At 38.4% G+C, this 23,405-nt stretch overlaps 5 protein-coding genes across 5 annotated transcripts in view; all 5 read right to left on the bottom strand.

Moving 5' to 3' along the window:
* Positions 1-23,405, bottom strand: part of LOC133656159 (breakpoint cluster region protein-like) — a 590,239-nt gene that overhangs the window by 323,171 nt on the left and 243,663 nt on the right. The gene's annotated exons all lie outside the window — the stretch shown is intronic.
* Positions 1,149-21,570, bottom strand: LOC133656209 (histone H2AX-like). The gene is made up of 2 exons (XM_062057120.1): positions 21,163-21,570; positions 1,149-1,571 (listed from the first exon to the last, which is right to left on the bottom strand). Exons 1-2 carry the CDS (start codon positions 21,540-21,542, stop codon positions 1,166-1,168), a joined length of 786 nt encoding a protein of 261 aa, XP_061913104.1. The 5' UTR covers positions 21,543-21,570; the 3' UTR covers positions 1,149-1,165.
* LOC133656175 (histone H1-like) lies at positions 11,136-12,163 on the bottom strand. Its single transcript, XM_062057080.1, has one exon. The coding sequence runs from the start codon at positions 12,122-12,124 to the stop codon at positions 11,519-11,521; it is 606 nt and encodes a 201-aa protein (XP_061913064.1). The 5' UTR covers positions 12,125-12,163; the 3' UTR covers positions 11,136-11,518.
* On the bottom strand, positions 14,794-15,391 carry LOC133656189 (histone H2B-like). Its single transcript, XM_062057098.1, has one exon. The coding sequence runs from the start codon at positions 15,389-15,391 to the stop codon at positions 15,017-15,019; it is 375 nt and encodes a 124-aa protein (XP_061913082.1). The 3' UTR covers positions 14,794-15,016.
* On the bottom strand, positions 18,418-18,841 carry LOC133656206 (histone H4). The gene has a single exon (XM_062057117.1). It carries the CDS (start codon positions 18,833-18,835, stop codon positions 18,524-18,526), a length of 312 nt encoding a protein of 103 aa, XP_061913101.1. The 5' UTR covers positions 18,836-18,841; the 3' UTR covers positions 18,418-18,523.

Raw genomic sequence — 23,405 nt, 5'->3', positions numbered from 1 at the left:
TCAATAAGAAAATGGGAGCTCTAATTTGGGAGTCTGAATTAGGATCAGAAGTTCCTATGTAAACATTTTACATGGATTATTACTACTGTGCTCTGCACTGCATTCATTCACAAACACTAACTACACTTTGCAAACACTTTAGAGTTAGGCTACCATCAGAACGTGTACTTAAAGTTATAATGATCACATGGATATCATTCAGTGAGTTGATCTACCAAAACTACCCCTTGTGTGGTGTTTGGGTCTGTGGGACCCGTTTTAATTTTTTATTAAAAGAAAAATTATACAATTAATTAATTTTTCAAACTGAGACTCACTGACTCATTTTCTGTGAAGAACATACATCAGAATACATATTTAATATGCACCCCCCGCCCCTACACATTTCTATTACATATAAGATGTCCGGGTCCACTGGACGCAGGTGTCCTAAGGCGAGCTCAGGGAGGACGGATAACCTCCCGTGGAGCAGAAGGGCAAAAGCTCGCTTGATCTTGATTGGCTAATAGAAGTGTGGAAATTGATGTTCTGTGTATCACACACACAGCAGAGTGTAGATACGCTGAACATCAGAGGGTCAAATGTGCGAGAAAATGAGAGCAGACGGTGTTGACAAACAATGTTGCGACCTTGTGTGGGAACCACAGGTGCAGAAACACAAAAGAAGAATCCCTGTGGGATGCAGAAACTGGCAGAAGAATTTTCCGTGCATTGTTGTTACTTTACACAGCCAGCGTTTGTGGGTCTGATGGACCCGTTGCATTTTGTGGCTTTCAACGCCTCACAGTAACTTTTATGTTAAAATACTGAACAGATGTTTATTGGGATATGGTAAACATCTGTTCAGTATTGTAACATAAAAGTGTTATAAGTGGTCGCTCTCATTGGAATGACAAGAAGCTTCTGGTCTGCAGGTAACGGCATTGAGTTAGGATGAAAGGCTCTACTGCCCCCTAGTGACCATGGTGAATACTGATGAATGTGGAATGACAGCGCTAAAAACGAATTCAAACCAAAAATTAAAAGAAATCAACACAAAAATGTATCACATTGAGGGTTGGTCACAAATACGCAGAATAAGTTGTAATTACTAGTGGGAAACAATCTTTGATAGAAGTGAGTGGCTCTTAAAAGAGCCTTTGTGGTGATTAGGGTGTGAAGTAGTTTACTTCTTGGCGGCCTTCTCGGTCTTCTTGGGCAGCAGAACAGCCTGGATGTTAGGCAACACACCGCCCTGGGCAATGGTCACACCTCCGAGGAGTTTGTTGAGCTCCTCGTCGTTGCGGACAGCCAGCTGAAGATGACGGGGGATGATTCTGGTCTTCTTGTTGTCACGGGCTGCGTTTCCCGCCAACTCCAAGATCTCAGCGGTCAGATACTCCAGCACTGCTGCCAGGTAGACAGGAGCACCGGCGCCGATACGCTCGCCATAGTTGCCCTTGCGGAGCAGACGGTGGACGCGACCCACTGGGAACTGCAGTCCAGCACGGGAAGACCTGGTCTTGGCCTTGGCTCTAGCCTTGCCGCCGGTTTTGCCACGTCCAGACATGATTAAAGATTGATGTGATAGTCTCAGTATCTCTACTAAAGAACAGTACCGCTGAGCTCTGCGAACAGTATATTTATACGAGCCCACACTGCTCTGTGATTGGCTGACTGTGTCGGGGAACGGTTGTCCAATCAGCGCAGCGAAAGAAAATGCGAGAGGCTCTCCTTTGAGTGCTGCTTCCACTTTCTGTCTTCTGAAAAAACACAATAGAAACAGTAAATGACCTCAACAAAGCACCATTACTAGGCATCAATGTGTAATATTATATACAAATACACAAATAAAGCAAAGTGTTCCGGTACTTTAAAGCACATGTGTTATTTTGCTTAACATAGAGCAGGGGTGTCAAACTCATTTTAGATCGGGGGCCAAATGGAGAAAAATCTACTCCCAAGTGGGCCGGACTGGTAAAATCACGGCATGATAACTTAAAAATAAGGACAACTTCAGATTGTTTTCTTTGTTTAAAAATAGAAGAAGCACATTCTGAAAATGTACATATCACAATGTTTTTTTGTTTTTTTTTTACACTTACAATAGTATTTTATCTTTATTTGTCATTATTTATACTTTCTGAATAAATTATGTGATAATGTTCATGAGTCAACTCATTGGTGTTAATTTTCAATCGATCAAGATAAAAAAAATTATATCAAAATCAAATTACAGGATGTTATTTATGTGGTTTGATCATTTTCCTCGATTGATGTACTAACATGTGGTTTATTTTGTACAAATATAGCATCATCTACAAAGATGCAAAGAATTGCTTTTGCGACATCCAGTGGACACATTTAGAACAGCAGTTTCTTTCATTCAAAAATTTCAGGTTCATTTTTATACTTAGCAAACTCATCTCGCGGGCCGGATAAAACCTGTTCGCGGGCCTGATCCGGCCCTCGGGCCGTACGTTTGACACCCCTGACATAGAGGCTTAGAGGCTTTGCAGCTGACGTCATCAGCCACGTGACATTAGCTTGGCGGCCATCACCAGTTCACTGCCGGTCAACGACTCACACACGCTTTCTTGTTAGATCTGCTGCTATTTGAGCTTGGAAATGCCGGAAACCTGCTGTGCTGCTGGATGTAGCAATAGACGAGGCGATAAACCAAATCTTACCTTCGGATCGCAGCGATTTGTCGTGAACGATGGAAACCTACGATGTACACAAGGATATGCAATGAACACTTCATATCAGGTATGTAAACAAACTATTCACCAGTGGCGTGCGGTGAGGTTAATGTCCGGTGAGGCACGACTGCATCATCACAGTCAGATTTACAAACATATGAACCTGCAGTGCAGGTGTACCTAATGTTGTGTCCCTGCGGTCGTTCACGGCTCCTGCAGCGCGAGCATTGTTGTTTTTGCACTTTTTGGCTTCTTGTTAAGTGACTTTTTTTGGGTGGATTCGGTCTTGCACGTGGAGGGTTTGGGTGTGGGCTTTGGTTGGTGTGGCGCTCCCGTCGGGCGGTGCATTCTGCGGCGGGCGGAGGTGCTTGACACCAGGAGGCGGGGTTATGAGACGAGCCTCACACAGTGTGTCTCCGCAGCAGATTTATGATCGCTCAGCACAAGAAATACGTGACACACGTACAGTTGTTGACAAAATACACTGTACATTATATACCTCAGCTAACTAAACTATGGAAATGTATAATATAATTCATATAGCAATACAGTCTCACTGCACAGCAGGCCAGCAGTTAGCCGAGTCATTGCGCACAATCCATGTTGAGGCACAAATCAGTGACGTGCCTCAACTGGCTGCTGATCACCGCACCGTCTCTTCTCAGTATTTGAACGGCAAATGTGAAAATAAAAATAAAAATAATCTAAAACTGGTGAAGTTAAATGGAAAATAACTTTAGTATAATCACTGGATACATATAACAATTTAATTATTTTTTTTTTTCTTTTTACTTTTGTTTTTCTTTCCATGATGGCAGGTGAGGCCGTGCCTCCCCTGCCTCTAGTGACTGCACGCCACTGCTATTCACTCCTGATTTGTTTAACAAAATGTGAAATAATACAATATGGGATGATACACATATGATTGTTGAAAATGCTGGGTGCATTTTTAGAAAGGCAGCAAGGCAGGGAATGGGATGATGTCTTCAGTTCACCCCCCGCCTCTGTCTGTGTGATGCTAGGTACCGTTTTTATTTTTTTCATGATGCCTCATCTGATTGGCTTGAAAACTTTATCAATGTAAATGTTGAGCTTCATATTGGAATTGAACAATTAATTATCATGAGTGAATGCATTAGGAAATTTCAAAAAAAATTATGATGGACCTTGTGAAACAATTTTTTTCTAATGAAGCATTTTTGAACAAGAGGCTTTTTGTTACTTCATTTGGCAAAAGGTAAAATCTACATTGGTAAAGTTTTCAAGCCATTGGCACAAGGTTAAAATTTTTATTGGTAAAGTTTCCAAGCCAATCAGATGAGGCATCATGAAAAAATAAGAAAAACGGTAGCAACTTAAACAGATATCTGAATGATTTCACTCTATTCAGTTTTTTAATATGTCAAGTTATGAAATGCCATTGCAAAACAAATTGAACTGGGTACATCCCCATCAACAACGTGCTTAATTATTTATGGCAGTCATTATGAATAATGTGATTGTTTAATTGTTTCAGGTGCAAAAAGCGAAGATCCACTATCCCCAGACTATGTGCCAAGTATATTTGAGCATACCCAGTCACCTCACGAACGAAAACTCAAATGTTCAATGAAGATCTTTGAGAGAAGACAAAATGTCAAGCAGCGTAAGAGAGACCGCGAGAGGGCATTGGCAGCAGCACTTGTCGATATTTCCCAACTACCCGCTGGTGAAGATGTGGTGCACGCTGAGATTGGAAAAGAAGGCAGCTTAATCCACTAGATGTTGAGGGCACCAGAGGATTAGCTGCTGTCCGTATCCATGTAGAGAGAGTTATTGGACTCGCAAGACAAAAGTATACCATGATGGAAAATATCATACCCATCTCTTTATTGTCATCTGATGACAGTGGTTTCACAACATTAGATAAAATTGTACAAGTGTCATGCGCACTTACAAATTTATTCGACCCAATTGTACCATTTGAGTAATGATGTTGCATCCATATTTTTTCTGTAATAAATACCAGGAAATTCTCCAGGGCGAACAGGGATGCTGTTGAATGTGAACATGTTTCACCCAATCCAGCCATGCAGGTACAGTGGCAGCACAGGATCTGACCATCTTTCGCTATTGCTACCCAAGGTCTGAGGGGAGGATCATTCATCCGTTGAGAGTGTTTTACCTGAAACAGATAATATGACATACCTTATATTATCATCAGTCCCCAATTTGGATATAATATACAAGGCTAGACCTCTTACTGTCCATTTATGCATATTTTACCTGGCATTTGGTAAATTTTCTCATGAGTCATTCATTAAATTAGCCTGAAAATGTTGTTTTATTGTAGGAATTAATTTCTCAGATTTCAATATGAAGCTCCTGGAAACAGTTTTTTACAAAGCAATTTTTGATAGAATTGTTTTATAATATTGTTTGGTCACATCCTTAAACTGAATACGATAAATTTTCAGGCTAATATTTTATTACAAAAAGCCTCCTGTTCAAAAATGCTTAATTAAAAACTGTTTCACAAAGTCTATAGTAGTTTTTTGAAATTATGTAATGCATAGAGAAAAATTGGAAAATTTCAATATGAAGTTTGTGAAACAGTTTTTTAATTGACAGCATTTTTGAACAGGACGCCTTTTGTAATAAAAAAAAAAAGCTTAACAATGTGAGTTTTCATTAGAATCACTTCAGTAGTTTTTTCCACAATCACACTGTTACTGCCACGCGGATTTGTAAACAGACAGTAGGCTCTTCTGTGTGTGCTTTTTCCTTACCTTGGTCATGAGAAGAAATCCATTCTAGTTTGGAATCTGCCCATATCAGCCCATCATGCACAAAACCTGCTGTAAAATACTTGTAGGCATCCAGACTCTTGTATGCCTTAAGGTCCTTTCCAGTGTACGGAGATGGTGAATCGACGAGGTAAAAGGTACGGATCCGTTGTGCCAACAAGGTTCAACTTCTCTCAGTAACGTTTCTTGGCCTCTTCATCCAAATGCACAACTTCATTGGATAGCAAATCAGCCATAATTCGGATGAAATCGGTGAAAATGTAGCGCAGAAATCAAACTGAATCTGTACGAACACGTAGGAACGAGCTGACCGCTTGACCGGCAAGATGGCGGCATAACACAAAGTCACGTGATAAAACCATGTGACTGCAAAGCATGTTTTACTCCAGTAATATCTGTGCATGTCTGTTTTATATAGGTACTATAGATTACCACACATGGTACAAATAATGATCTCATATGCTATATTTCCTCAGATACACATTTTTATGAACAGTTTTTTAGTTAATTTCGGACACAAAAAAACAAAAACAAGTAATATTAATACACAGTTTAAGAAAAATAAAAAAACACTTCAAATGAGATTTTTGTTAAAAAAATTGAAATGTTTAAAAAAACAAAATGTCTCTCTGACTAGAAATAGGAACAAGAAACAAAGCTTGTAATGTCATACCCAATCCCTTACTGATAGTACTAATATGAAGAAAAAGCAGTAAAAAGAACATATCCAAAATAAAAAGCCTAAGAAAATAATGAGAAAGAAACAAAATAAGAATATATATATAACACTATTAAAGGAGAAACCAAGTCTAAATATAAAAATATGAATGAGATATAAACAAATAAAATAGAATAAGAACATTAAGAATAGTAATATAACTTTGTGCTGAAAAATTTAATTTAGTTAATATAGATCAGGGGTCACCAACGTGGTGCCCGTAAGGACCAGATGAGTAGCCCGCTGGCCTGTTCTAAAAATAGCTCAAATAGCAGCACTTACCAGTGAGCTGCCTCTATTTTTTAAATTTTATTTATTTACTAGCAAGCTGGTCTCGCTTTGCTCGACATTTTTAATTCTAAGAAAGTAATTCATGATTTGTTAAAAAATGTTAGTGGCTAGCTAGTTAAAATGGGATATTGTGATTTCACAAGACTGTCTTAGAAGTGATCATTTGAAAATGTTCAATTTGAAAAATGTGCACTTAGAGAAAATATAAAAAATAAAGTGTTGCATATTGATATTTGTTTCTATATATATTTATTGTGAGAAATCATTAAGATGATCAGTGTTTCCACCAAGATAAATATAATTAATAATTAATAATAACATAGTGTTAAAGGTAAATTGAGCAAATTGGCTATTTCTGGCAATTTATTTAAGTGTGTATCAAACTGGTAGCCCTTCGCATTAATCAGTACCCAAGAAGTAACTCTTGGTTTCAAAAAGGATGGTGACCCCTGATATAGATTAATAAAGTATTACTGATTCTGATTGTAATACAGATAATACGTTAAATAATCAGAATACTGATAATTATAAAAGATAAATATAATTTAAAAATATCAGTAATAAGAAAATATTGATGGAAGAAAGGCAAGAGGAAAAAATATGATTAAAATTGTATAGTAATACAAATAAGATTGATGAATAAAGTAAGAGAAAAAACGGTCATGTTATCATGAAGCAGAACACCAGTTGTTTAAAAATAAGTATATACACTAAAATCATTTCGTATGTCTAAGACAATCATAAAATCACATCCCGTTTAGCCCACAAAATGCACTAATAGAATTTCATATATATATGACAACCTGGGGATAGGCTGATTGGCAACACGAAATGGTCCCTAGTGTGTGAATGTTGTCTGTCTGTTGGCCCTGCGATGAGGTGGCGACCCGGGACAAGCGGTACTAGAAAATGGATGGAACCATAAAGTATCATCTCGTTTAGCCCACAAAATGCCTTCAACTAGAGCAGGGGTGGGCAATTAATTTTTACCGGGGGCCGCATGAGCAACCCGAGCACTGCTGGAGGGCCACACTGACAATATTTCAATTAAATTTTGCTCAAATTATTTTTGATATACCGTAAGATAGATAATAATAATAATATTTTCATTTAACCTAACTTATCTTTATACAAAAGCAGATGGCTTTTGATGGTTTTATTTTTAACACTTTCTTACACAACACTTCCTGATGTATATTACAATACAAAAATTTCAATTTCTGTCACTTTATCCTGCATCCTCTTTGTTGTAAAACCTTTATTTAACCAGATAAGAAAACGTGAACGTAGCACGCCTGTAAGGTGATTGGCGCAGAAGGAGGAAGCGTTGCTGTTGCGGAAATGAGGAGTGAGGATTGGTTTTCCTTTTGGAAAGAACGAGATAAGTTGAGCTGTGTTAGTATAGCTTGCTCAATAAAAGTTTAAAAAGTGCATCAGACTTGGTGTGCACTTCTTCTGGACGCTACAATTGATGTCAGAAGTGGGATGAAATGCCTCCCAGTTCGCCTTGCCATCAAACCTGGGAGTCTTCATTGAGGGCGGAATTCCCCCCGTGGCAAGCAGCGTGGCTGCACCTGTAAACTCTCTCTCTCTCTCTCTCTCTCTCTCTCTTTGCGGCGAGCTCCTCACGTGGCACGCACCTCCCGATGACGTAGCACACAAACAGTGCAGTATGCGCAAAGTTTTACTTCTGCCACCAATTGTAGCGTCCAGAAGAAGTGCACATCAAGTCTGACGCTCTTTTTAAACATTTATTGAGCAAGCTATACTAACACAGCTCAACATATCTCGTTCCTTCCACACGCACGTCTCCTCACTCCTCATTTACGCAACTCAAGAAGACAACATCTACTTCAGCAGGTCGTTACACTATATTCTTTAAACACAGCAACGTGTGTACCACAAATAAGCACACAGCTTTACCTTTACTTGTCTTGTTGAAAACACGCCATTCGTCATCAACTTTTCTCTTTTTAGCGGGCATCACTTGTCGCTGTGCGCCTTCCCTCACAGGACATACTCACATATAACACTTTTCAAAATAAAAGCAGCACAGTTGTATTGCACGCACGACAAAGATGTTTTTTTAAATTTATTTTGTAATTTGAGATTGCCGCTGCGCGCACGAGCATACGTCCACACGGAAGTAATACAAATAACGCTTTTCAAAACAAAAGCAGCACCGTTGTATTGCACACTCGAAATAGATGCTTTTTAAAATTTATTTTGTAATTTATAATTGGCCTCACGCGGGCCGGACAGGGACGTACAAAGGGCCGGATGCGGCCCGCGGGCCGCACAATGCCCAGGTCTGAACTAGAGTATGGGTTAGTCAACTCTAGACGTAACTCAAAATGTTAATTTAATGTTGAATAGTGCCAACATTTTTTCTAATGACAATCTGCAACGATTTTCATTTACATCTACCGGTTGAGTGGTGACATTGAAGCAGGAATGACATTAGTAGAAAGTGTGGTGGCTCTTAAAAGAGCCGTTGTGGTTGTGGAGATTGAAGCTTATGCTCTCTCTCCGCGGATACGGCGGGCCAGCTGGATGTCCTTGGGCATGATGGTGACTCTCTTGGCGTGGATGGCGCACAGGTTAGTATCTTCGAACAGACCGACCAGGTAAGCCTCACTAGACTCCTGAAGAGCCATCACTGCAGAGCTCTGGAAGCGGAGGTCGGTCTTGAAATCCTGGGCGATTTCCCTGACCAGGCGCTGGAAGGGCAACTTGCGGATGAGCAGCTCGGTAGACTTCTGGTAGCGGCGGATCTCACGGAGGGCCACGGTGCCGGGCCTGTAACGGTGAGGTTTCTTCACGCCGCCGGTGGCAGGGGCGCTCTTGCGGGCGGCCTTGGTGGCCAGCTGCTTCCTGGGGGCTTTGCCTCCGGTGGACTTACGGGCTGTCTGCTTGGTTCTGGCCATTGTTTACTACGTCTCGACTTAGAGAAGTAAGATACTTCCACCTTAGCAAGCTGTGCCTTTTATAAAGACAAGGCAGCGCTGATTGGTCCGTATGGGAGGAGGCCGGCGCAAAGGCTGATCAACCATTGGACAAGAGCACTTTGAAATGAACCAATCATCGACAAGAACAGCTTCTGAAGCCCTGGACTCTTTGCAGAATGTAGTTTGGCATCAGATGTAAACGTTGCAAGAGTAATGTACAAATAAATACATGTTTGACCATGTAAAGAATTATGTATTGAAAAATAAAAGCTATAAGACTTATGTTGACTATTGTCCTGTTAACATCTGATGTAAGGTGTCGATAAGGTAATATATTTGACTATTTTTGCAAACCAACAATCACTTACTTGTAACTTCAGTAATGTGTTTCTAATTTGAGGGGAACCAAGGGACAAGCGGTAGAAAAAAGGATGGATGGATGGGCTGTGGTTTTGTTTCTGTTACAACGTGGACTCTGCTGCCACATGTTGGTGAGGCGACATATTACAGCAAAAGGCAAAGGCCGACCTATTTGGACCTTGAGTGTTTAGTTGATGCACTGTCAGCACATTTATTGGACCAGTCAGTCAGTAAAAAATTTAGGAAAAAAGAGGAAAACAAATTGGGATTTATTGCCGATGAAAAATGAACTTGGAAACAACAATAGTGAACATGTCTGGAGCAAGATGATGACATGGATATGTATTTTGAGTGAAGTTTATTTCATTAATCATTCATGTAAATTGAGATTATGTAATTATATCTATATAATGTACTGCAACAGTATACAGTGTGCTATGTGTGTTTTTTTCAAAACATGGTCACTACTGCCTAGTTTCTCTTGTTATATTCTTATTTTACTGTTATATTTTTATTCTCATTGTTGCTTTTTATTTTTATTCTATTGTAATATTTTTCTATTGTGTTTCCATTTATACCCCCATTATTTAGTTTTTACAATTTTGTACACTTTTTTTTACAATTTTGTACACTGCTGCTGGAATTTAAATTTTCCTGAGGGAACTCTCCTGAAGGAATTAATAAAGTACTATCTATCTATCTATCATACCTTTTATTGATTAAAAATAAATGATTGAGAATAATGTGTTTTTTCCCCAATGGTTTTATTGGCCAAGTATGTTTAACACACAATGAGTTTGAGAGAGAATTAAATAACATGTTTTGAATTTAAAAAAAATTTATGTGTTCTCCAAATAAAAACGAAGGTTTGTTTGACCAAAAGGGCATAAAAAATAATTAAAAAACACTTGTGTGAAATTTGATGTATAAATTCAAGCATTGAAATTAAAATAGTATTTGTAACAATTTTATGAGTTATTTTCCTGAATCCTTAAAACCGTTGTGGTTTTTTTTATTATTTAAAAAAAGATTTAAAAAATAATAATAGTGAATCAATATCAATCATATAAATTATTGACCCATTTAAGTGAAGTACATTTATATAGCACTTTTCTCCAGTGACTCAAAGCACTTTTACATAGTGAAAGTTACTATCTAAGTTACATTTAAAGCAGTGTGGGTGGTACTGGGAGCAGGTGGATCAAGTGTCTTGCCCAAGGACACAACGGCAGTGACTAGGATGTACGGAAGTGGGGATCGAACCTGGAACCCTCAAGTTGCTGGCACGGCCACTCTACCAACTGAGATATACCGCCCACTTATGGAGTCCAATTACTTCCATTACCTCCAAATTTCCCCTTAAAAACATTTTGGGGGGGAAATATAGCTTTGTTTTCAACTGGATTAAATTACAAATAAAAACAAAACAATATCAATAGATAAATCTGAAATTGGTCTAAATTTAAGAGTTGATCATATATAAAGCTGTATTACTTAATCCTTAAATGTACAATTTAGAACAGTTCAGCCAGATCCATAGGGCCTGTAATACTGACTTGAGGAGATCCCCAAGAGTTAAATAATGAAATAAGTTAAAGCTAACGGAAATGAAAATCAGTGAGTACTTGACAATGTAACAATCATGTACACAACACTACTTTGTCATTGAGGAAAACTGCTCTTAAAAGTGGATGAGGTGGCTCTTAAAAGAACCGTTTACATGGGAAATTGTATTTACTTCTTCTTGGCTGCAGTCTTGGCTTTAGGCTTGCTGGCCTTCTTAGCGGGGCTCTTCTTGGCAGCAGGACTCTTCCTGGCCGCTGGGGCTTTCCTAGCCGTCGGCTTGGCGCTCCTGGCGGGGCTCTTAGCGGGGCTTTTGGCGCTCTTCTTTGCCGCCTTCTTCGGGGTTGTTGCCTTCTTTGCGGGCTTCTTAGCGGCTGGCTTCTTGGCTGCGACTTTCTTCACTGGTGATTTCTTGGCTGCGGGCTTCTTGGCGGGGCTCTTCGCCTTAGCGGGAGCCTTTTTGGGCTTGGCTTCGGACGCCTTGTTCATCTTGAAGGAGCCGGAAGCGCCGGTGCCCTTGGTCTGCAATAAGACCTCCTTGGCCACCAGTTTCCTGACGGCGATCTTGATGCGAGCCTTGTTCTTCTCTACATCGTAACCGGCGGCGTTGAGGGAGTTCTTGAGGTAGGCTAGAGAAACTCCTTTACGCTCCTTGGACTCAGAGACAGCCTGGGTGATCAGCTCGGAGACGCTGAGTCCAGCCTTCGCGGTCTTGCTGCTCTTCTTCTTCTTGGCCGTCTTCGACGAAGCGGGTGCGGCTGGTGCTACTTCTGCCATGATGGCCTGCTTTGACTTGTCTTGTTGTTGACAACGACTGAGGTGGGACTCAACTGGACTGTCCATCGCAAGGGGCGGAATTTAAAGGCAGGATGAGAACCGTGGAGACTCAACTGGACTGTCCATCGCAAGGGGCGGAGCTTAAAGGCAGGATGAGAACCGTGGAGACTCAAGCGACTGGCTCTCTCCTGGCCTCACTTGTGCTTTCTCCGCACTTTTAAAACCATTAAAAGACGCAATGGAAATTATTTGACAAAGCAACAACGGTTCCACTCTGTAGTAGACTAGTGTCTCCTCACATTTATGACGTTTACAAGGTGCACATTTGTGGCATTTGGATCGAACAACCCTCCAAAGCTGACTTCTTCCCCGACATCAGCAGCAAAGCTCGGCGACTTTCCTCGCTCATTTCTACAATTCAACACTTAGAAGTCCCTCACAATGCAACAAAAACTGCCCTACGGGTTACAAAACATGTTCATTCAGAAGCTCCCAGCCCAAAAAGACAAACATTGATGGCGGCTGTGAAACAAGACAAGGTTTTGGTGACGCAGCAAACACAATGACCACTGATAGAGACCTGTTGGGGTCAGGCTGGTGTCTGTTGTCATCTGATATCACCTCTCACGTCTTTAATACATCATTCTATTCTCTTTGTGCAATTAAAGACATTTGTTTGTCTGTCTATCTTGTATTTTAACCATACTTTTATGTTCCAAGTGCTATTAAACAAGAAGTACACGTGACACAAAAGTGAAGAGGCCTACTCCCCTTACAATTGAACACTTTTATAACAATATATCTTCTCACAGGACAACACTATAGAAATAAACAAGTTGACAATAGAATATAGATTTTTATATACATATATATATAGAGTAGTCAGTGTACAGCATGAATGGCTGCTACTATCTACTAAAATGAATCAACACACATCCATTATTGCCTAAGTACTCACATAATGTATGTGCAACACTAATAACACTTGAATGCATTTTTAGATAATATTCAACTATGTACTTTAGAGACTGTTTGCACTGTATTCATATTAAATGTGATACAATGAACAACACTATGCATTCATTGTTTTTGATCAACCATTCATCTCAACAGCAGCATGTATGACAAATTATAATGTATTTTATTTATTGATCATGAATTGTTTGTTGCTTGATTCAGCATATACATTTATTACCTCACATCATTTATCTGTAATGTCTTTATTTCAACATTGTCCCTTATTATTTTCTTACGTTCACCACTGCACAATAGTTACACATTCTATGATCTTTTCTCCAGAAAATAGAAAATGGTGACAACTAAGCACGGGAAGTGAAGGAACTATTTCAAGACAAAATGCAAACATGAAATAAAAGTGTCAACATGTTAAACATGTGCAAGAATGATCAGTATATAGACAATACTAATAGACAAGGAGACATACAAGGTAATGATTATATAAACTATCCTACTCCTTTTCAAACATGTTGAATTTTTGCAAGTGTGAATTTGACATTCCTTAATGTACCTTTTTATTTATGTCCAGAATGTTCCGGACATAAATAAAAAGCTAATAAACCATACATTTACGTCTTTGTGTCTCATTTGTGCCCACAATTACGCTATACATAGAAGACTGAAAAATAGTAGACAGCAAAGGTTAGATATCAAAGTAAATCAGGAATAATCCTGATTTACTTTGCTACTGTTAAAGTAGCGACAACATTTCCTTTCATGGTCTTTGCATGTTTCCCTAATTAGGGAAACATGCAAATACCATGAAAGGAAATGTTGTCCCTAATTAGGGAAACATGCAAATACCATGAAAGGAAATTTTGTCGCTACTTTAACAGAGTAGCAAAGTAAATCAGGATTATTCCTGATTTACTTTGATATCTAACCTTTGCTGTCTACTATTTTTCAGTCTTCTATGTATAGCGTAACTCTGTTAAAGTAGCGACAAAATTTCCTTTCATGGTATTTGCATGTTTCCCTAATTAGGGAAACATGCAAATACCATGAAAGGAAATTTTGTCGCTACTTTAACAGAGTAGTTTTTACTCATGTTCAATCCAGGGGTAAAACAGTCTCAATCAATAGGAATCCTACTGAAATTAGCAGTATAGTTAAAACATACTTTGAATACATTTATATTAATTACTATTACTTTTGAAATTGACTAATTGACAGAAGTAACATCGCAATGCACTTTAAATGCCTTTTATTTTGAGTTTTTTTTTTACTTTGGGCAAGTACTTGATTATTTTAGACCCTCATATACAATAGTTTTAAACACCTTTAACATGTTAAAATAAGTTATGTGCATAAGAGAAGTAGCACACCCACTGAAAACTAGTGTGAATATGTAAAGTAGTTTAAGTATACACACAGCAGGCAGGGTCTTACATTTTAGTCCTGTCCTTTTATTTGGAGTTTGTATATTTTAAATACACATTTTATTCTCATGTGTAATTTTCTTCTTATTTGTCAGAATGCTATCATACAAGTTTTAGTTGAAGGAAAATCCATAATAATAATGGGTTAATGGCACCACCCTATGAAATGTTTACAGTGACAACACAATAATGTAATAAACATCTCAGAAAAATCCCCACATTCTGAGTGATATTTACTCGGACCAGTCATTTATATTCGCCATCGGTGACTATTGTTTTTGATCAAATTTTCTAACTTTGAAATTTAACTATTCCTTTTGCACGGATGTTAGAGATGTGGTTAACTTCAAATACAACCTAAACTCCAACAAATAATTCTAATGTGATCTAGTAACTGTATGAACCATGTCAAAAATTGTGGTTTGCTCTTAAGAAGGAGTGGGTGGCTCTTAAAAGAGCCGTTTTGGTGGCGACAGAAAGTTTCTACTGAAGCATTTTACTTGGAGCTGGTGTACTTGGTGACGGCCTTGGTGCCCTCAGACACGGCGTGCTTGGCCAGCTCACCCGGCAGCAGGAGGCGGACGGCGGTCTGGATCTCCCTGGAAGAGATGGTGCGTCTCTTGTTGTAGAGAGCCAGACGAGACGCCTCGGAGGCGATGCGCTCGAAGATGTCGTTGACGAAGGAGTTCATGATGCTCATTGCCTTGGACGAGATGCCGGTGTCGGGGTGGACCTGCTTCAGTACCTTGTACACGTAGATGGCGTAGCTCTCTGTCCTCTTCTTCCTGCGCTTCCCTTTGCCTTTTCCGGGGGCTTTGGTGACGGCTTTCTTGGAGCCCTTCTTGGGCGCGGACTTTGCTGGTTCAGGCATCGTTCAAATGTGGCTCCCATCTAGCAAGGCAGTGATTTTATAATCACTTGTATGTAAATCATTGTGCGCCAACGCTTTCTACTGATTGGCTGACAGTAGTAGTAGTTGACGCCACACCTCCTTTTGGCCATTGGAAGAAATAACGAAGTATAAATAAACGTTTTCTGAAATATACGTTCATCTCCTTCCTTAAAATTATTTGTTTAGTTTTGGAAGAATTTTAGAAAATACTATCAACACATCTGACAATATTTTTGACACGCTGCAATGTTTGTTATAGCAGTGTTTCATGAAAAAGCAGCATAGCATATTTTGTACTATAGTTTTTCGCTTTGTGTAATGGAACATCTGTCTGAAAACCATATTTAGTCTTTAAGACAAAGAAGTATACACTGGAAGATTCAGCAGTACTTTTTTATTCAGAATTGCAGATATATATGTGTTTAATGTCACATATTTACAATGTCTTATTTAAAAAAATATACTTTTATATACATGTTATTCTTACGTATGTGTGTATTGTTTTCTGTATTATCCGACCGCTTGAAATATAGTGATGCCACTGTCAACGTGATAAGAAACCACCTTATGGAATGTTTACAATGTTGAAAAACAAAAATTAAATGATCAACATGTCAAAAATAATTCAAATAAACAAGAGTAATATTGGTATACTTGTGAAATCATTCTGGTTCACCTATATTGTAACTGCTACATTAATGTTTTAAAAACTGTAAAAAAGAAATATATTAAAGAAGAACCATTATAAGCATGGAATGACTCCCTTCAAAGAACCACACATTGCATAACTAATATATTCTTTATAGAATGTTTACCATTAAAACTTTAGCCACACTAAACAGTTTCAGAATCATTCACACCAATATTGTATACAATTATGGGTTGTATACATTTATTTAGGTAATAATCTTAAATGTATAAATGTTTTTATAACCGCCCTCAGAGGTCGTTTTCTTAGTAAAATAAAGTAACGTATTGTAGATATGTACAGAAACCAAACCAATGAGCCAGACTTTTGAAAGCATCATTCAGTTCTTCAACATCCATATATTCTTTGAAGGAGTCATAATTATTAAGGATGGATAGATCCTGATGTGAATAGCATCAATATCAAGGTGGGTATGATACTAAAGTGCTGTGATTGATATTTCGTTGTAGTTTCTCTTCTATAAATTCAGCAAATCACTTAGATTTCTTTACAAGGTTCGTGTGAGGGCAGCTCCTCTCCAGTTAATCCTCTTGCTCAGGTCCACTAGGCCCCTTCCCTCCTCTCTCCTGCTGGTGAGATGGTGGAAAGGAAGAGGAATGTTGTGTGGAGCTATATTACAGTGTCAGACAGAGAAACTGCTAGTTGTGACATATGCAGTCAAACTATATGTTCCTGAGGTAACACTACTACTACTACTACTACCACCAACCTCTATAAGCATTTAAAGGCCTACTGAAAGCCACTACTACCGACCACGCAGTCTGATAGTTTATATATCAATGATGAAATCTTAACATTGCAACACATGCCAATACGGCCGGGTTAGATTAGTAAAGTGCAATATTAAATTTCCCGCAAAATATTCTGCTGAAAACGTCTCGGTATGATGATGTTTGCGCGTGACGTCACGGATTGTGTGGACATATTGGGACACCATTGTGACCAGCTATTAAGTCGTCTGTTTTCATCGCAAAATTCCACAGTATTCTGGACATCTGTGTTGGTGAATCTTTTGCAATTTGTTTAATGAACAATGAAGACAGCAAAGAAGAAAGCTGTAGGTGGGATCGGTGTATTAGCGGCTGGCTACATACAGCAACACAACCAGGAGGACTTTGAGTTGGATAGCAGACGGGCTACTGTGAGTACGCAGCTTTGGCTTTCAAACATTTGATCGCTTGCCCGTCCGTGCGTGCCGCTATGTGCATGTCACGTACGTAACTTTGGGGAAATATATGTGCTGTATGAACTTTTCGGAGGTGAACGGTACTTTGGGCTGTGGGATTGAGTGTGTTGTGCGGGTGTTATATGGACGGGAGGGGGGAGGTGTTTGTTATGCGGATTAATTTGTGGCATATTAAATATAAGCCTGGTTGTGTTGTGGCTAATAGAGTATATATATGTCTTGTGTTTATTTACTGTTTCAGTCATTCCCAGCTGAATATCAGGTCCCACCCGCCTCTCACAGCATCTTCCCTATCTGAATCGCTTCCACTGCCCTCTAATCCTTCACTCTCACTTTCCTCATCCACAAATCTTTCATCCTCTCTCAAATTAATGGGGTAATCGTCGCTTTCTCTGTCCGAATCGCTCACGCTGCTGGCGTCCATGATTGTAAACAATGTGCAGATGTGAGGCGCTCCACAACCTGTGACGTCACGCTACTTCCGGTACAGGCAAGGCTTTTTTTATCAGCGACCAAAAGTTGCGAACTTTATCGTCGATGTTCTCTACTAAATCCTTTCAGCAAAAAATATGGCAATATCGCGAAATGATCAAGTATGACACATAGAATGGACCTGCTATCTCCGTTTAAATAAGAACATTTCATTTCAGTAGGCCTTTAAAAGATGTGCACCCAAACATAAATATTGAGCTGCAAAGAGACACTGACAAGAGTGCTTTCAAAAGCCTAAATATCCAGGGAGCAACTTCTAGAAGCGAAAGTCACTACCAGCATTTTTTTATGTTTTTCCAAGTGTAATTGGTGGTCAAAGATGAAATTTAGCAGGGATATTAAACTATTGTCATATACTTAGTTGAAATAAAAAAAATTCTGGATTTCGAGAACTTAATTTTATTTCACATTTCTTATATTTCCACTTTTGTGTTCATGTTAGCAAATGTTATTTGGCTTATGTTTGTAATTCGCTGTCATATTGGTCAATTGTTGTAAAGTAAGTACCCATGGTTAGTTGCAACATTTGTAAAGATAAAATTATTGAGACGGTTAATATTTATGATGTTTGTGGTCAGTTATTACAGAGCTCATATCTATTGTATTCATAGTGCTCAATATAGACTTATATATCCATGGTTGGAGGAATAACAGCTCTTTTAACAGAAGTGTGTGGTCCTTAAAAGGACCGTTTATGTTTAGATTGGGGCATAGAGGGGAATATTTAACCTCCGAAACCGTACAGAGTGCGTCCCTGCCTCTTCAGGGCGTAGACAACATCCATGGCGGTCACAGTCTTCCTCTTGGCGTGCTCGGTGTAAGTGACGGCATCACGGATGACATTCTCCAGGAACACCTTCAGGACGCCGCGGGTCTCCTCGTAGATCAAGCCGGAGATACGCTTCACTCCACCGCGGCGAGCCAGACGACGGATGGCGGGTTTGGTGATTCCCTGGATGTTATCACGGAGAACTTTGCGGTGACGCTTGGCGCCTCCTTTCCCCAGTCCTTTGCCTCCCTTGCCACGTCCAGACATAATTACCAAGAGTAGTTCGAACAGAAGATGACCTTATACTTGAAAAGGCAGCCGGTCTTATAACATGAAAGCGGACCTGAAAGAAGACAGCTGATGCAATCTTGGCTAGGAGGGGCGTTACTCAGAAGCACCTCCCCTTTACTCAATGGACAATGCTACTTTGTTCTTTGTCAAATGCCATTCATTTCACACTTTATTAATGTGGATTACAGAAATAAATTGTCTTTGGACATAACTTTATCAAACATAAAGCCACAGTATCTGTTTTTGCTACCACAATATAGAAATAGCAGTTACAAAATACAACCACAATTTTAAAACATACATGTTGCTCTTATTGTGACAATGTACATTACATCAAAATTAGAAATACAGTATTTTGAAAAGTCAAATACGTAATTTGTGTTGTGTTGTTCAACCCTACAACAATGGTAATTGTTGTCAAGACAATACTCAGAATGTTCATTTTGAAGGTCATCTAATTTTGAAGATAATCCATCCTAAAATTGCAGAGGTCATTGTTCCAGTTTGTCACAAAGGTAAATTGATCTTTCGGGATTTTAAGGATTAAGTCAAAAAATGTTGAATGATTTTGAAGGTGTCTCACAGAACACATATGTATGTTACCAATGTGTGTAGCAAATATACATTCAAGTACACTCTACTTTTCAGAATCAGAATCAGAAATACTTTATTAATCCCTGAGAGGGAATTAAAATTTTCAGCACAATCCCATTCAAGATCAGACAAACATTACAGGGATACTTAATAATAATAATGATAAATGGGTTATACTTGTATAGCGCTTTGACACTATTTCCACATCCACCCATTCACACACACACTGATGGCGGGAGACAGAACAGGATCGCTGACGGGTCTGCCAACTTCTGGCGCCCCTTACAAAAAAGGTGAGAAACAGGTAAATAATGTGGAGGGTGGCGGGGGGGGGGGGGGGGGGGGGGGTCCAGACTGAGGCCAAGGGAAAAAACAACTCATAGCCATAGCACACACACACATAAAACTGTTTTGTTGGATTGTTGCCAGTTTATCTCTCTTTTTGGCCTTCAGCCAGTCTAACTTGGAACAAAATAATAATACAACTGTTATGTTTATTTCTAGTCACTGTACATGACTATAAGAATGTTGATTCTTTGTGTTATGTAAACTAACAATATTAATATCACCCCCTTTTTGATATACAGTCCTGCAAAGCATTGTATGTTGTATTAAAAGTGGACAAACCTTCACTAAAATATGGACTTTTGTTGAGGCTGAACCCATTATTTATTATTGTCTTATATTATTATTATTGCTGTGTCTGTTATGTTTATTTATAATCACAGTACATGACTAGAAGAATGTTGACTCTGTGTTATGTAAACTAACAATATTAATATCACCCCTTTTTTGATATGCAGTACTGCAAAGCATTGTATGTTGTATTACCTTCACTAAACTATGGACTTTAGTTAAGGCTAAACCCATTATTTATTTCATAATTTTTATTACAGTCTTGTATTATTATTATTGCTTCAATATGTGAGCTTTTTATTTAACAAACAATTTTCAAAAAACAATTAAGTTTGTAAATAAAAGTTCTGCTACGTTTTATTACATATTTTCATGACTGAGTAGTCAATTCCGTAATTCATTTGCTGGTCAATGACAATAAAGACTATTTTGACGAGGGAGAGGCTGTGTCAAAAAGGACTGGCTTAAAACCAACAAGTATTGAAATCAATGAAATAACGTAAAAAATATCCTGTTCTGTACACCATCAGTGTCAAGTTGCACTCGCATATTCATTGCCCTATTCCTGCTTAAAGTGTCAAAAATGTCACACAACCTGCCACAATACTACCATGGTGGGAAAATACATAGAAATCAATATTTGTTCTTAGGTATTGTTCTATGTAGCAGACCTATCTGGTTATACACTCATAATTCATCATTTCCAAGAACCACAGACGTGGTGTTGTGGTGCACAAAGCTCTGCGAACTCAAATCTTGGTTCAAGTGATTCCTCTATTTTATTTTCACAAGATTTGTTCACAATTGTATATTATTGGGATTGGTGATCCTTCAAAGATTAGTGAACAGACTGCTTTTAATCAAACATTTGAATACGACTACAGATGTCATTTTATGTTATTCTTGAAATTGATAGACTGTACAGGTCCTTTATAGCATTCGGTTCTTACACAATTGCATAATTAACACCATTTGGTACCAAAATTATTGGTAGATGGTCTCGACCTCTTTACTGGAGATGTGAGTGGCTCTTAAAAGAGCCTTTGTGGTGATTAGGGTGTGAAGTAATTTACTTCTTGGCAGCCTTCTCGGTCTTCTTGGGCAGCAGAACAGCCTGGATGTTAGGCAACACACCGCCCTGGGCAATGGTCACACCTCCGAGGAGTTTGTTGAGCTCCTCGTCGTTGCGGACAGCCAGCTGAAGATGACGGGGGATGATTCTGGTCTTCTTGTTGTCACGGGCTGCGTTTCCCGCCAACTCCAAGATCTCAGCGGTCAGATACTCCAGCACTGCTGCCAGGTAGACAGGAGCACCGGCGCCGATACGCTCGCCATAGTTGCCCTTGCGGAGCAGACGGTGGACGCGACCCACTGGGAACTGCAGTCCGGCACGGGAAGACCTGGTCTTGGCCTTGGCCCTAGCCTTGCCGCCGGTTTTGCCACGTCCAGACATGATTTTCAACGGTGTTCGGTGGTTCAATGTCTCTCGACAAGTGTGTATCGAAGCCCTGCCAGCAGCGTATATAGTCACTCCCATGCTGCTCTGTAATTGGCTGATTTGTCGGGGAAGCTGTTGTCCAATCAGCAACGAAGTTCCTCTAAATTACTGTTGTTCGTGTGTAAGTCCCGTATACTGCACTCATCAGAATGATATATTACTATAAAAGAAACTGTAGAAAATATATTTACATAATGACACAAATATCCCTAATAGCAAGTTCAAATTTGTCTTTCACCCATTAATGATTTATTTGTGGACCCATCAGATGTAAAGACATAATGTGCCTCCAATCTTTTTATTCTCTAAATACTTGTAACACTTGAAGTGAGGTCGTAGCGAACAGTAATGTATTGTTGATTTAAATCTTTAAAAAATTATTTTTCTTCAGGGTGTATAAATCTACTCTATCCCATTTTAAATATTTTTTTTTTCCTGATTGCTAATATATTTGCTTATAATCCTTTCAAAATATGTCCAAATCTGCTGTGTATCAGGTAAATAAACATTATCCCAATGGGACTATAGACCGTCGCATGAAACCCAGCAATATAACAATGCAACATAAAAGCGTTCTAAAAATAAAAAAATAAAAAACAAAACCATATAGACGAATGAAAATAATTGTCCAAAATGTTTTGCTGAAGTGTCGGCGTGTTTGTGTGTGTGTATACATATATATATATATATATATATACATATATATATATATATATATATATATATATATATATATATATATATATATATATATATATATATATATATATATATATATATATACATATATATACACATACATATATATATGTATGTGTATATATATATATATATATATATATATATATGTATGTATATATATATATATATATATACACATACATATATATACACATACATATATATATGTATGTGTATATATATATATATATATATATATATATATATATATATATATATATATATATATATATATATATATATATATATATGTATGTGTATATATATATATATATATATATATATATATATATATGTATGTGTATATATATATATACATACATACATACATACATACATATATACATACATATATATATATATATATATATATATATATATATATATATATATATATATATATATATATATATATATATATATATATATATATACAGGTGATATTTCTTTGTTTCATGGAAGACGAAAGGATAGCAACGCGCCGGGGAAGGCGACAAGTTCCTTATTATAAATGACTTATATGTGCTGATTGTATAGTCCTATGTATCCTAGAAGTCAACATTCCAGGCGGTATTTGACTGTCAGTGTTGAGCAGATTACAATGTGTGGATATTTAGACGTTATGCATTGTGAAACACATTCTCCTATTTCAGATGTTGCTGCAACTCCTCGCCGTCCGGGTCCAGACTAAAGTAGAAGACTGGTGGAGAAGGGCTGTCCCCAGTTTTACCGATGAGCAGTGGATTGAAAATGTAGTTAATAAATGTGTTGTGGCTGGGAGAAGTGCAAGGGGCGTAGCTCGTCAGTTCAACCAATCACTAAACACCTACATGTTTTAGTTCATGTGGGACTCAGTTTAGACCCTGCCTCAGAGTTGGAGCTAAAATAGTTCTAGTATCTGAGGGCCATAGTCCCTTGTTCCCATATGCCTGAACATGACGCAAAACGGCCAGGGGACTAATAAGGTTATAGGAATTCCTATAAGTCCCTACAGTTGGAAAACGACTTATATTTCAACATAATTCTCTCATAGAACCAAAAATGTATTTTATTTCTGGCATGAATGATAGTTTCCTT

The sequence above is a fragment of the Entelurus aequoreus genome, linkage group LG08, assembly GCF_033978785.1.
Source record: "Entelurus aequoreus isolate RoL-2023_Sb linkage group LG08, RoL_Eaeq_v1.1, whole genome shotgun sequence".
NCBI classification, from domain to species: domain Eukaryota; kingdom Metazoa; phylum Chordata; class Actinopteri; order Syngnathiformes; family Syngnathidae; genus Entelurus; species Entelurus aequoreus.
This window is presented reverse-complemented; position numbering and strand designations above follow the sequence as displayed.